Here is a 12,765-nt window from a genome sequence, read left to right on the forward strand (position 1 = left end):
ACTCAAATGCCCAATCAACTGATAAATGAATAAAGCAAGTGTAGTATATCCATAATAGAATATTATTTAGCCATAAAAATGAAGTATCAATACATGCTACAACATGCTAGACACAAACTACATGGTATATAATGTCATTTATATGGAATGTCCAGAACAGACGAATCTCTAGAGATTCATGATTGCTTAAAGCTGGGAGGATGAGGAGGTTTAGAGTAACAAGGGTACAAGTATCTTTGTGAGGTTCTAAAATTGATTATTCAACCAACTCTGCGATTTTATGCAAATACGCATAAGGTTGTTGCACAACTCTAAATAAATTAAAAACCATTCCAAATGCACACTATGGATGCTGAACTGTACGGTATATCAATTACATCTCAAAAGTTATTACCACAAAAATGCAATAATCAAAACACTAAAACTAAAAACCAAAATTAAAAGAAAAAAAGCATTTATATACACACAAACACATATACACTTGATCTTAGCCAAAAGGCCGAGAAGTGGTTCATAAACACATATACATAGAGAGGTTTTTATCTTTAAAACATGCATACACATAGAAAAAAAGAGTTAACATTTATTCTTTACATCACTCTTGTATTTTCCCAATTTTCTTAAATAAGCACAGAAAATATATAAGTTTTTATTTAACAGGTCTAGTCAAAGACTACAAAATATAAGAATCTTTGTTGATTCAAAATAAAACAGTTAAATAGCCTATGTTTTAATCATACTAAATTCATGAATTACACAAGGGTAAGTGAGTACAATGTAATCCCTATCAAAAAATCCATGACATTGGAGAAACAGAAAAATCTATCCTAAAATTCATACGGAATCTTAAATGATTCCAAGCTGGCAAAACAAACTTAAAAAACAAGATCAAAGCCGGAAGTCTCACACTTCCTCATTTCAAAACTTACTACAAAAGTATAATAATCAAAATTGTGTCACACTGGTACTGGTACACAGACACAGATCAAAAGAATAGCCCAGATAGGGGTTCCTGGGTGGCTCAGTGGGTAAAGCCTTTGCCTTCGGCCCAGGTCATGTCTCAGGGTTCTGGGATAAAGCCCCGCATCGGGCTCTCTGCTCAGTGGGGAGCCTGCTTCTCCCTCTCTCTTCTGCCTCTCTGTCTACTTCTGATCCCCCTCTGTCAAATAAATAAATAAAATCTTTAAAAAAAAAAAAAGAATAGCCCAATATAAACCCTCACACATGATGAAATGATTTTCAACAAGGGCACCAAAACCATTCAATGAGGAAAAGACAGTCATTTCAACAAATGGTGAAGGGAAAACAAAGTATCTCCATGCAAAGAAATGAAAGTGAACACCTACCCTACACCATAAACAAAAAAATTAACTCAAAATGGATTAAAGAGCTAAATATAAAAATTAAAATTTTAAAACTCTTAAAAGAAAATATAGTGAAATAACATAACATTGTTACTCATAACAATGGATTTGGCAATGACTTCTTGGATATGACACCAAAAGCCCAGAGAAAAACAACAACAACAACAAAATACATTAACTGTACTATGCCAAAATTAAAAACTTATGTACATCAAAGAATGTATCAAGAGAGTGAAAAGAGCCCACAGAATGAGAGAAAATATTTGCAAATCATGTATCTGATACGGGGCTAATATTCAGAATATATAAAGAACACTTTCAACTCAACAACAAAGAAACAACCAACCTGATTTTAAAAATGGGCAAAAGACTTGAATATACGTTTCTTTAGAGGAGGCATACAAATAGCCAAAAAGCACATGAAAAGATGCTCAACTGTACGGTATATCAATTACATCTCAAAGTTATCATTGAAAAAATGCAAATCAAAACCAGAATAAATACCATTTCATACAAGGGTGACTATTATAAAAAAAAAAAAACAAACAAACAAAAAATAATAAGTGTTGACAAGGATGTGGAGGGATTAGAATCCTGTGTCCTGCTGGTGAAAATGTAAAATGGTACAGCTGCTGTGAAAAACAATATGACAATTCCTCAAAATAATCAAAAATAGAATTATGATATATTCCAGCAACTCTTCTTCTAGTTATCTATCCAAAAAGTTTAAAGGAGGACTTAAATAGTTATATATCCATGTTCACAACAGCATCATTCACAAGAGTTAAAAATGTGAAAGCAACCCAAGGGTCTATCAATGAATGAATGGATAAATAAAATGTGATATGTCCATACAATAGAATATTATTTAGGCTTAAAAAGGGAGGATACTCTAGCATATACTGTATGGATGAATCTTGAGGGCATTATGCTAAGTAAAATAAGCCAGTCAAAAGACAAATACTGTATGATTCCACTTATATGAGGAGTAGTCAAATTACAGAGAGAGAAAGTAGAATGGTGGTTGCCGGGGGTTGGGGAATAAAAGGGGGAGTTATTGTTTAATGGGTATAGAGTGTCATTTTTGCAAGATGAAAAAAGGTCTGGAAATAATGGTGGTAACTGTTGTACAACAATTTGTATCCTTAATGTCACTCAAAATACATTTTAAAATGGTTAAAATAGTAAATTTTATATTATGTGTACTTTACTACAATTTTTTAAAAGCCGAGGTGGCTCAGTGGGTTATGTGACTGCCTTCAGCTCGGGCCATGATTCCAGGATCCTGGGATCAAGCCCCACAATGGGTTCCTGGCTCAGAGGGGAGTCTGCTTCTCCCTCTCCTTCTTCCCCTCCCCATGCTTGCTCTCTCACTCACTCTCTCTTTTCCAAATAAATAAATAAAATCTTTTAAAAAAAAGTGATTAACCTGATAACTAGGCATAAAGCCATGGACAAAAACTGAATCTTCATTTTTTCTCATGTTTAATGAAGAATTGTACTAAAATCTATTTTTTTACTAAAATACTATACAAGTTTGTGACATCTCAAGTTATTGTGATCTATGATCTATTCTCATTAAGATTTGAAGTAAAACTGGGATTGAGCATTTTTTTTTCCTCAAAGGTAAACTCTTAAAAAAACATTGAATAGAATGTAAAAAAAACGATCCATACCTGATATAAAGCAAGAGAGTGTCCATATCTCTGGAGAGGACCCCTTGATAGACTTCCTACATTCCATATACTGCTTTCCAAATTATAACTAAAAGCAAAAAAAAAGAAAAGAGAAAAAACTTTATAAGCTAAGATTCATTTTTGTTTTTTTAATTTCCATGTTTTCCTCGCTTGTATTCAAGTATTCATTCAACTCAAAAATAATTATAACTAATAAACTCATAATTTCATGTGCCACATTAGAAATTTTTAATAAAGACTCATTCAAGACATACCTACTCTAAATCAAAATTCAATCATTTAAACATGTAATATATATTAACTTGAGTAGGCTATTTATTACTGGAATTAATTTGTTCAATTACCCTTAACAATTTCAACCAACTGAGTAGCCTAAATAATAAGTGAGTTATTCTGCATTTTTAAGTTTTTTTAAAAGCCACCTTTTTCTTTTCAAAATAGATAAAACTTCTCCCTATTTTCATAACAGCCATTTCCTTTATGTATTCATTTTTATTCTTTTATACAGACTAAGCTTAGAATTATGTAAATTAACTAAGTATGCATTTCCTATGCCAAATATAACACGTTCACAGAACACTTTTTGAAATAAAATGAATCTAGTAAGATAGAAGCTTCTGTAAAAATAAAGTACTTATTGGATTACAGGATAAAAAAAGAAAATTAATATATTCTAAAATATATATATGAAACAGAAGTTCCAAACTATGAATCTCAAGTGCTCATCCAACAGAACTCCACCATCATACTCTACACTCAAAGTTCCTCAATTTGCCTAAACATAAAAAAGGGAAGCACCCAGCTAAGAATTAGCAAGAACATTGTTTACGAAGCTCATTATCAATTATTTCCCCTCTTCTCCTCAACTCATCAAGAAAGGTAAGAGGGCTCCCTTCACCCCAAAAAAAAAAAAAAAAAAAAAGAGAGAGAGAGAAAGAAAGGGTTACTAAAAATTGTCTTCAGTATCATGTTTAACTTATTTCCTACCACGGAGTTATAAAATATGTGTAAGTCATAAATGAGGAAATATAATCAACCAGAACATAAACATAACTTCCAGACTCGTACCTGTATCTACATACCATATCTGCACCCAACACACAGCTTTCTACCAAATTACCATAAATTAGGGGCCAGCAAACTATTTCTGTAAAAGGCCAGACAATAAATATTTTAGGCTTTGTGTACCACATTGGTCTCATACATTCTTCTTCGGTTCTTTTCTACAGCCCATTAAGAATGCAAAACCATTCTTAGCATCTAGGCCCTAGGCCCCTCCTTGGCAGTTGGCTGTTTCTGCTATCAATAAACTATATTTGTGTTCCTGGTGCAGTGGATCCCACAACATTCTAGCAGTTCTGCCATCTCTTTCCTACATCACCACATTATGGATTTACTAGATAATTCCCATTGGCATAAAAACATGGTATTATTTTTCCCCACTTATTAAAAAAAAAAGGAAAATTTCTCTTGACCTTACTGTTGCCCCTTCAAGCTATCACCCCATCTCTTTACTCTGCCTATTCTTCCTTACCCCACCCTGAACCTCTCCACTTCCTTCAACTAACTCTAAATAAGCTTTTAAAACGAGGCTCCAACAAAACTGTTTTTGTTAAAACCAGCTTCCTCCTGCTAAATCCCTGGGCCTTCTCAGTCCTCATTTTCCTTGATTTGGTTAATCATTAGCATCTGACACGGCTAATCAATCCTTTCTCCTCATATATTCTCTTCCCTTGCCTTCAAAGATACCACACTTGGTTTTCCTACCTCACAGGCCACTCCTTTACAGCCTCCTCTGCTGTTTTCTCATCTTTTACCTTGACCTCCTAGTGATACGGTGCCTTGGGCTCAGTTCTTGGTTCTCTTCTCCACCTAGAATTCATTCCTTTAATGATATCATCCTAACTCAAGCCCCATTTCTATTCTTCTTACAATCCCAGTATAGTCTTCACAAAGTAGGCACAATGCAAGTCAAAGCATGCTCAAAGATTCCCATGACTCTCAAAAAACCTACAACATCCTACATGATCTGTCTCTCTCTCTCCGACTATCCCAAGAAGTTCATGTGTCCCTCTCATGTATTCCATGAAAGTCACAAGACCCCCTTTTTGCTGCTTGAACTGCGCAAGTAGCTCCACATTAAGGCTTTTGTCTGGCTCTTTTCTGTCTCCAGATAACTGCACTGCCAATGCTTAATCTCTTTAAATCTGTTGTTATCACCTTTCCCACGATGGCTACCTTGACCACATTGATAACTCTCCTCTTTGCACTTTGTGATTTGCTTATCCTATCTATCTCGGTATCTTTTTATACATATATACATATATATATATATATATATATATATATAAAATTTACATAAAATGTACTTATTTATGATGGTAATTGTGTTTTTCTAATTGCCTGTCTTTCCTCACTAACTCCATAAATATAGAGACAATTAATATGTCCACTATGTATCCCAAACATCAAGCATACAGTTAATATTCAAAACAGTTTGCTATGCCCATAAATACATGTTAATTCTCACTAATGTCAGTATATAACGTAAGGGTCTATTTAGCCAGAGCGATTCCATCCGGTTAAACAGTGGTTTTGTTGTTTACGCAGTAAAACTTAAACTGACCCTGCCCCCCCACCAGGGGACTTACTTAAAAGCAAGTCCAGGAAACCAGTCCCAGGTAACAAAGCCCAAATACAAGGGTGGGTCAGGCCGGGTGGAGACATCCAATCAGTGGGGCATGCATTCTGTCTCCCTAGCTACCAAGGAGTGTGGGCCCTGCCTTTGGGGTGCCAATTCTGACCAAGGTGATAGCCTAGTTCAAATATCTACTATAGGGTAAATTGTGATTCAATTGGTCACTTGTGTGTGACCTAGCATGACTATGCAGCTTTCTCTGTATGTTGCAATCTCATTGGCCACCTGTGTGTGGCCAACCACATGGCCCTTGCCCTTTAAAAGTTAGTCAGTAAGGCAGGGAAGGGTCACCCTCTTTGTAAGAGGCAGCCCTGAACAGTCAGTTTGATTCTCGATACTTGGCGCAAAATAAAGCTTTGCTTGACCTTCACTTTTTATCAGTCTCGCTCCTTTGATCACGGACCTATCATTGGGGGACCCATCATATATGTTCTGTCAAATAATACAGAATTTTATATCTTAGTGAACAATTTTGTCTTAAAATATAACATCTAGGGGCATCTTGGTGGCTCAGTCAGTTAAGCATCTACTTTAAGCTCAGGACATGATCCCAGAATCCCAGGATCAAGTCCCACAATGGGTTCCCTGCTCACAGGGAGTCTGCTTTTCCTTCTGCCCCTACCCCTGATCATGTTCTCTTTCTCTCTCTTTCTCTCTCTCTCTCTCTCAAATAAAATCTTTGTTAAAATTGCAAAAGATTCTTACAAATGTAACATCTATACCTCGATTAAATTCTATAGAAGAGAAATTGACTAATGACTAACATCACTTCTAAAAGCCAATAAATATCCTTACCTATCTACAACTGAATTACATTCAGAATAATAAAAACAAAAAATTATCTAACTTGTAAACACAGCAACCAGGTTACTTTTAATCTGACACCTCGAGACTTAAAACTAAACACTACAGGCAAAAGAAACAGGTTGCAGACAAAAAAAAAAATGTTAAATTATCTGAGTCAAATGAGAAATATATAAGTTAAGAGTATCAAATGATATTCACCACTTAATTTTAAATACGCATTTTAAACTTGTACAGAACACAAATTTTGAAGATTCCCATGTTTCCCTGACACTGTACTCTATCTTCACAAAGATGCAAAGACCACAGTTTAATTCAAAGTTTTATTTTATTTTCATAGACTTTTCATTATCATTAATCATAGTTAATTTCCTTCTCATTTCCACATTTAAATTGTATTATTGCTTCAGGTTCTTTTTATACCTTTAACAACTTGTTTAATACTACCAACACTCCTTCAATTCTTTTTAGAATATTTTATCCTTCATATACTATGAGGTATAATTCTAATTCTTCACTTAAATATTTACCTATCACTCTTCCTTTTCTTCCTCTCCAGAATTCATTTTAGACTAATTCTAATCGTATTCAATCATAGCTTTAAAGCAATCTCCTCTTAAACACAGACATTTTTATATTCTCCAAAGTAACAAGGTTAGTATTTTCACTTGGTAGGGTTGCCAGATAAAATATAGGATGCTCAGTTAAATCTGAATTTCAGATAAGCAACCAACAAGTTTTTAGTGTACCCATGCAATATTTGGAACAAAAGCAAAAATACATATTTTTAAAGTTATTTTGTATATTGCATATTGCAAGAAGCCTACATGCAACATATATAATTTTACAATGAAGACTAACAAGGTCAGTTCTGACTGGTTGATGCCCAGGTTGTACCAGTTATATTATTATATCGAAAACAATACTGATAATCAAATTACTCTTTCTAATTCCTCTTTTATTCTATTAATAGATGGTTGATAAAATAAAACTGGCAGCTGAAAAAAAAGTCAGATAAACCTGCCACCCATGTGATTTTTCATGTCATCCAATCATGCAGAGGATAATCTCTATTGCACCAACAGCAAATGAATGATTTATTTTATAATATTGGCGCTGTGTTCCCAAAAGCTTGTAAAATAAAAGCTCAGGTAAATTAAAACTTACGGAACAAAAAACTGAAAGTATTTTTATATAAGCAAATACACTTCATTCTAAGAAAATGAAAGGTGACAGGATTTTTAATGTCTAATACAGGCACAGTCCCCTACTTCTTTGAAGTTAGTATTTTCATACTAAGAATTTGAGAAAAGCAATCTCTAGAGAAGTAATAAGATTTCTACAAAACAAACTTACATGCACAATGACAAAAATTAACTATGTATATACTGATTTCATGTATTCTCAAATCAGTCCTATGTAGCAAGTAGTTACTACCACTGATCTGTTTATAAATTTGGACAGCAATAAAATAAGAAATTTAGTATAACCTTATTACCAAAATAATCCAATAGATTATGAACATTTGAAAAAAAACTTACTTCAGGACCATTTGAAAAGAACTGTAGTTAAAAGTATATCCACCAATCACCCACATAAATTTCCCATGTAAGACTGCTTTATGGGAAGCCCGACCTACAGAAGGACTGAAGGGTTTAACATTTGGCAAAATCCAGTAAGACTCAGTAGAAGGAACATTCAAAGAACAATCAGGACCTATTAAAAAAAAAAAAAAATCAAACACAATGCATTAAACAAAGACCTTAAGTTATAGAAATAGAATATAAGGATTAAGAAAATTTAAGAATTCAATGCTCATGATACTAATAAATGCAATATACATAAAATGACCTAAAATATAACTTATAGGAAAATTTCTAAGACCAAAAATAATGCCTACCAGGCAAAAAATTCATATACCCAATCAGACATAAATACCACAACCTGATAAAAAATCATTTAAGTAATACGAAATATCCTATTTACTTTATTATGCTACTAGAATGCTACTGGAGTATCAGACTGCAAATCAATGTACACAAATCCTGGTTTAGTCACTAACAACAAATATGACCTTGAGCAAGTCTGTTTGTCTCTCCCATCATCAATCTTTCATCTATAAAATAGAAATAACAATTGATCCCCTAAAGATTATCATAATTTTTTAAAAGACAATGGAAATGAAAGCATTTATAAATTATAAACTATTAAACAAATATGAAACCAAAAATTATATTTTTCTTAGTATCATTATATGAAGAACAACCAAAATTGGTATTAGTAGAGAGGCTTATTATCCGTAAACAGAAAAAAATTATTATGCATAATAAAATAAAAAGTATAATAAGTGCAGGATAACCTAAATAACTTTATGTTAAAAACACTGCCTTTACCTACACATCATTCAAGTTACTCATGAGACTTGATTTCCTCCTCTGTAAAATATAGGAGACTAGCCTAGATCAGGTTTCTCAACCTTAACTAATTGAAGGAATGCTCCCAAAGGAAATAAATATTTCACCAAACTTAAGGTTCACAAATTATTTTAATTCTAAGGAAACTAAAATACACTGAAATAAAACTAAATATAAATTCCTTATGTTTGAAGTACTTTTATAAATATAAAACCAACAAAAATTTATAAATTGTATATAAACTTACAAAACCTGTAAAATTAATGTTTACTTAATATGATGGTAATAGTGCTTTGCTCAAAGTAAATCATTGGTCCCAAGTTGAAAATGAATTACTACAGTGCCTTTTTAACATACTTTAGCATACCTTGACATACCTTGACAATTTATCTTGACATAATTCTCTCATCACTTTTCTTTCCTTTACCTTTAATAAATAGTTTAAATTCAATAATATGCCATATTATCATTTGAACTGCACTTGTCACAAAAGCATAAAACACCTGAGGAATATTCTTTTTAGCCTATAGTAAGTAACATCACTTGGTCTCAAATCCATAGCAAACAGGAAGGCTGACATTGCAACCAAGTGACATTTTTACTCAATTACGAGAGCAATCACTTGGCTTAAATGTGTTAATACCAAAAAGTTTTAGATTATCTTGAATCACAAAATTTTAAAATATCTGAAGAGACTCTGATGTGAGAGACATGAACCCACACAGTTCCCATTTGTTTCTGGGTTCACTCACCCTGCACTCACTCATTCATCTTCAAAGTCCTTTTCAGTGCTTGCGTGCTATTATTTTCAGGTACAAACTAGGTAGCATTCTAGCTTATCTCTTTGATAACAGCATAATCCTTTAAATCAGATACAGAAAATGTTACTGATTCTGAGTGAGAAGACTACAAACTATTCCTTGGTAACTGAAGAAATTTAAAGAATATACTGCTGCCGAAGGAGTCAAGATGGCGGAGAAGTAGCAGGCTGAGACTACTTCAGCTAGCCGGAGATCAGCTAGATAGTTTATCTAAAGATTGCAAACACCTGAAAATCCATGGGCAGATCGAAGAGAAGAAGAACAGCAATTCTGGAAACAGAAAAACAACCACTTTCTGAAAGGTAGGACCGGCGGAGAAGTGAATCCAAAACGACGGGAAGATAGACCCCGGGGGAGGGGCCAGCTCCCGGCAAGCGGTGGAGCAACAGAGCACAAAATCAGGACTTTTAAAAGTCTGTTTCGCTGAGGGACATCGCTCCAGAGGCTAAACCAAGGCGAAGCCCACGCGGGGTCAAGGTGGCCTTAGGTCCCGCAGGGTCACAGAAGGATCGGGAGTGTCTAAGTGTCGCAGAGCTTGCGGGTATTGGAACGGGAAAGCCGGCTACAGAGACAGAGCCGACAGTAAGCTCACAGCTCGGGGTGACCTTGAACCGGTCGCAGGCTCGGTGAGCTCAGAGCACGGCCGGAGGTCAGGCAGACGGGAGTAACTGGGCGCTATTCTCTGAGGGCGCACTGAGGAGTGGGGCCCTGGGCTCTCGGCTCCTCCGGGCCGGAGACCAGGAGGCCGCCATTTGTATTCCCGTCCTCCGGAACTCTACGGAAAGCGCTCAGGGAACAAAAGCTCCTGAAAGCAAACCCCAGCGGATTACTCACCCCGGCCCCTGGTAAGGGCAGTGCAATTCCGCCTGGGGCAAAGACACTTGAGAATCACTACACCAGGCCCCTCCCCCAGAAGATCAACAAGAAATCCAGCCGAGACCAAGTTCACCTACCAAGGAGTGCGGTTTCAATACCAAGGAGAGCAGCAGAATTCCACAGGAGGAGAAAGCAAAGCACAGAACTCATGGCTTTTTCCTTGTGATTTTTTTTTAGTCTTGCAGTTAATTTAATTTTTTTCTTTTTCACTTTTTGTTTTTTTTCTCACCTCCTGGTAAAATTTTTTTTTACCTTTTACCTTTTTCTTTTTTAACGTTTTTAAACTAGTTTATCTAATATATATATTTATACTTTTTTATATTTTTCTTATTTGTTTTCTTTTTTTAAATTCTTTTCTTTTCTTTTTTTTTTCTTTCTTCCTTTTTGAACCTCTTTTTATCACCTTTCTCCCCCCTCACGATTTGGGATCTCTTCTAATTTGGTGAAACCATATTTTCCTGGGGTTGTTGCCACCCTTTTAGTATTTTCCTTGCTCCTTCATATACTCTTATCTGGACAAAATGACAAGATGGAAAAATTCAACACAAAAAAAAGAACAAGAGGCAGTACCGAAGGCTAGGGACCTAATCAATACAGACATTGGTAATATGTCAGATCTAGAGTTCAGAATGACAATTCTCAAGGTTCTAGCCGGGCTTGAAAAAGGCATGGAAGATATGAGAGAAACCCTCTCGAGAGATATAAAAGCCCTTTCTGGAGAAATAAAAGAACTAAAATCTAACCAGTTGAAATCAAAAAAGCTATTAATGAGGTGCAATCAAAAATGGAGGCTCTCATTGCTAGGATAAATGAGGCAGAAGAAAGAATTAGTGATATAGAAGACAAAATGACAGAGCATAAAGAAGCTGAGCAAAAGAGGGACAAACAGCTACTGGACCACGAGGGAAGAATTCAAGAGATAAGTGATACCATAAGACGAAACAACATTAGAATAATTGGGATTCCAGAAGAAGAAGAAAGAGAGAGGGGAGCAGAAGGTATACTGGAGAGAATTATTGGGGAGAATTTCCCCAATATGGCAAAGGGAACGAGCATCAAAATTCAGGAGGTTCAGAGAACACCGCTCAAAATCAATAAGAATAGGCCCACACCCCGTCACCTAATAGTAAAATTTACAAGTCTCAGTGACAAAGAGAAAATCCTGAAAGCAGCCCGGGAAAAGAAGTCTGTAACATACAATGGTAAAATTATTAGATTGGCAGCTGACTTATCCACAGAGACCTGGCAGGCCAGAAAGAGCTGGCATGATATTTTCAGAGCACTAAATGAGAAAAACATGCAGCCAAGAATACTATTTCCAGCTAGGTTATCATTGAAAATAGAAGGAGAGATTAAAAGCTTCCAGGACAAACAAAAACTGAAAGAATTTGCAAACACCAAACCAGCTCTACAGGAAATATTGAAAGGGGTCCTCTAAGCAAAGAGAGAGCCTACAAGTGGTAGATCAGAAAGGAACAGAGACCATATACAGTAACAGTCACCTTACAGGCAATACAATGGCACTAAATTCATATCTCTCAATAGTTATCCTGCATGTTAATGGGCTAAATGCCCCTGTCAAAAGACACAGGGTATCAGAATGGATAAAAAAACAAAACCCATCTATATGTTGCCTCCAAGAAACTCATTTTAAGCCCGAAGACACCTCCAGATTTAAAGTGAGGGGGTGGAAAAGAATTTACCATGCTAATGGACATCAGAAGAAAGCAGGAGTGGCAATCCTTATATCAGATCAATTAGATTTTAAGCCAAAGACTATAATAAGAGATGAGGAAGGACACTATATCATACTCAAAGGGTCTGTCCAACAAGAAGATTTAACAATTTTAAATATCTATGCCCCCAATGTGGGAGCAGCCAACTATATAAACCAATTAATAACAAAATCAAAGAAACACATCAACAATAATACAATAATAGTAGGGGACTTTAACACTCCCCTCACTGAAATGGACAGGTCATCCAAGCAAAAGATCAGCAAGGAAATAAAGGCCTTAAACGACACACTGGACCAGATGGACATCACAGATATATTCAGAATATTTCATCCCAAAGCAACAGAATACACAT

At 35.2% G+C, this 12,765-nt stretch overlaps 1 protein-coding gene across 3 annotated transcripts in view; it reads right to left on the reverse strand.

The window, feature by feature from the left end:
- ATRNL1 (attractin like 1) overlaps positions 1-12,765 on the reverse strand; it is an 849,703-nt gene that overhangs the window by 782,353 nt on the left and 54,585 nt on the right. For all 3 annotated transcript variants that reach the window (XM_059173087.1, XM_059173089.1, XM_059173088.1), the window contains exons 6-7: positions 8,105-8,279; positions 3,041-3,128 (exon numbers count right to left, since the gene is read on the reverse strand). In XM_059173087.1, coding sequence (XP_059029070.1) covers positions 3,041-3,128; positions 8,105-8,279 — 263 coding nt within the window. The remainder of the gene's footprint in view (positions 1-3,040; positions 3,129-8,104; positions 8,280-12,765) is intronic.

The sequence above is a fragment of the Mustela lutreola genome, chromosome 4 (assembly GCF_030435805.1).
Source record: "Mustela lutreola isolate mMusLut2 chromosome 4, mMusLut2.pri, whole genome shotgun sequence".
Lineage (NCBI taxonomy): Eukaryota > Metazoa > Chordata > Mammalia > Carnivora > Mustelidae > Mustela > Mustela lutreola.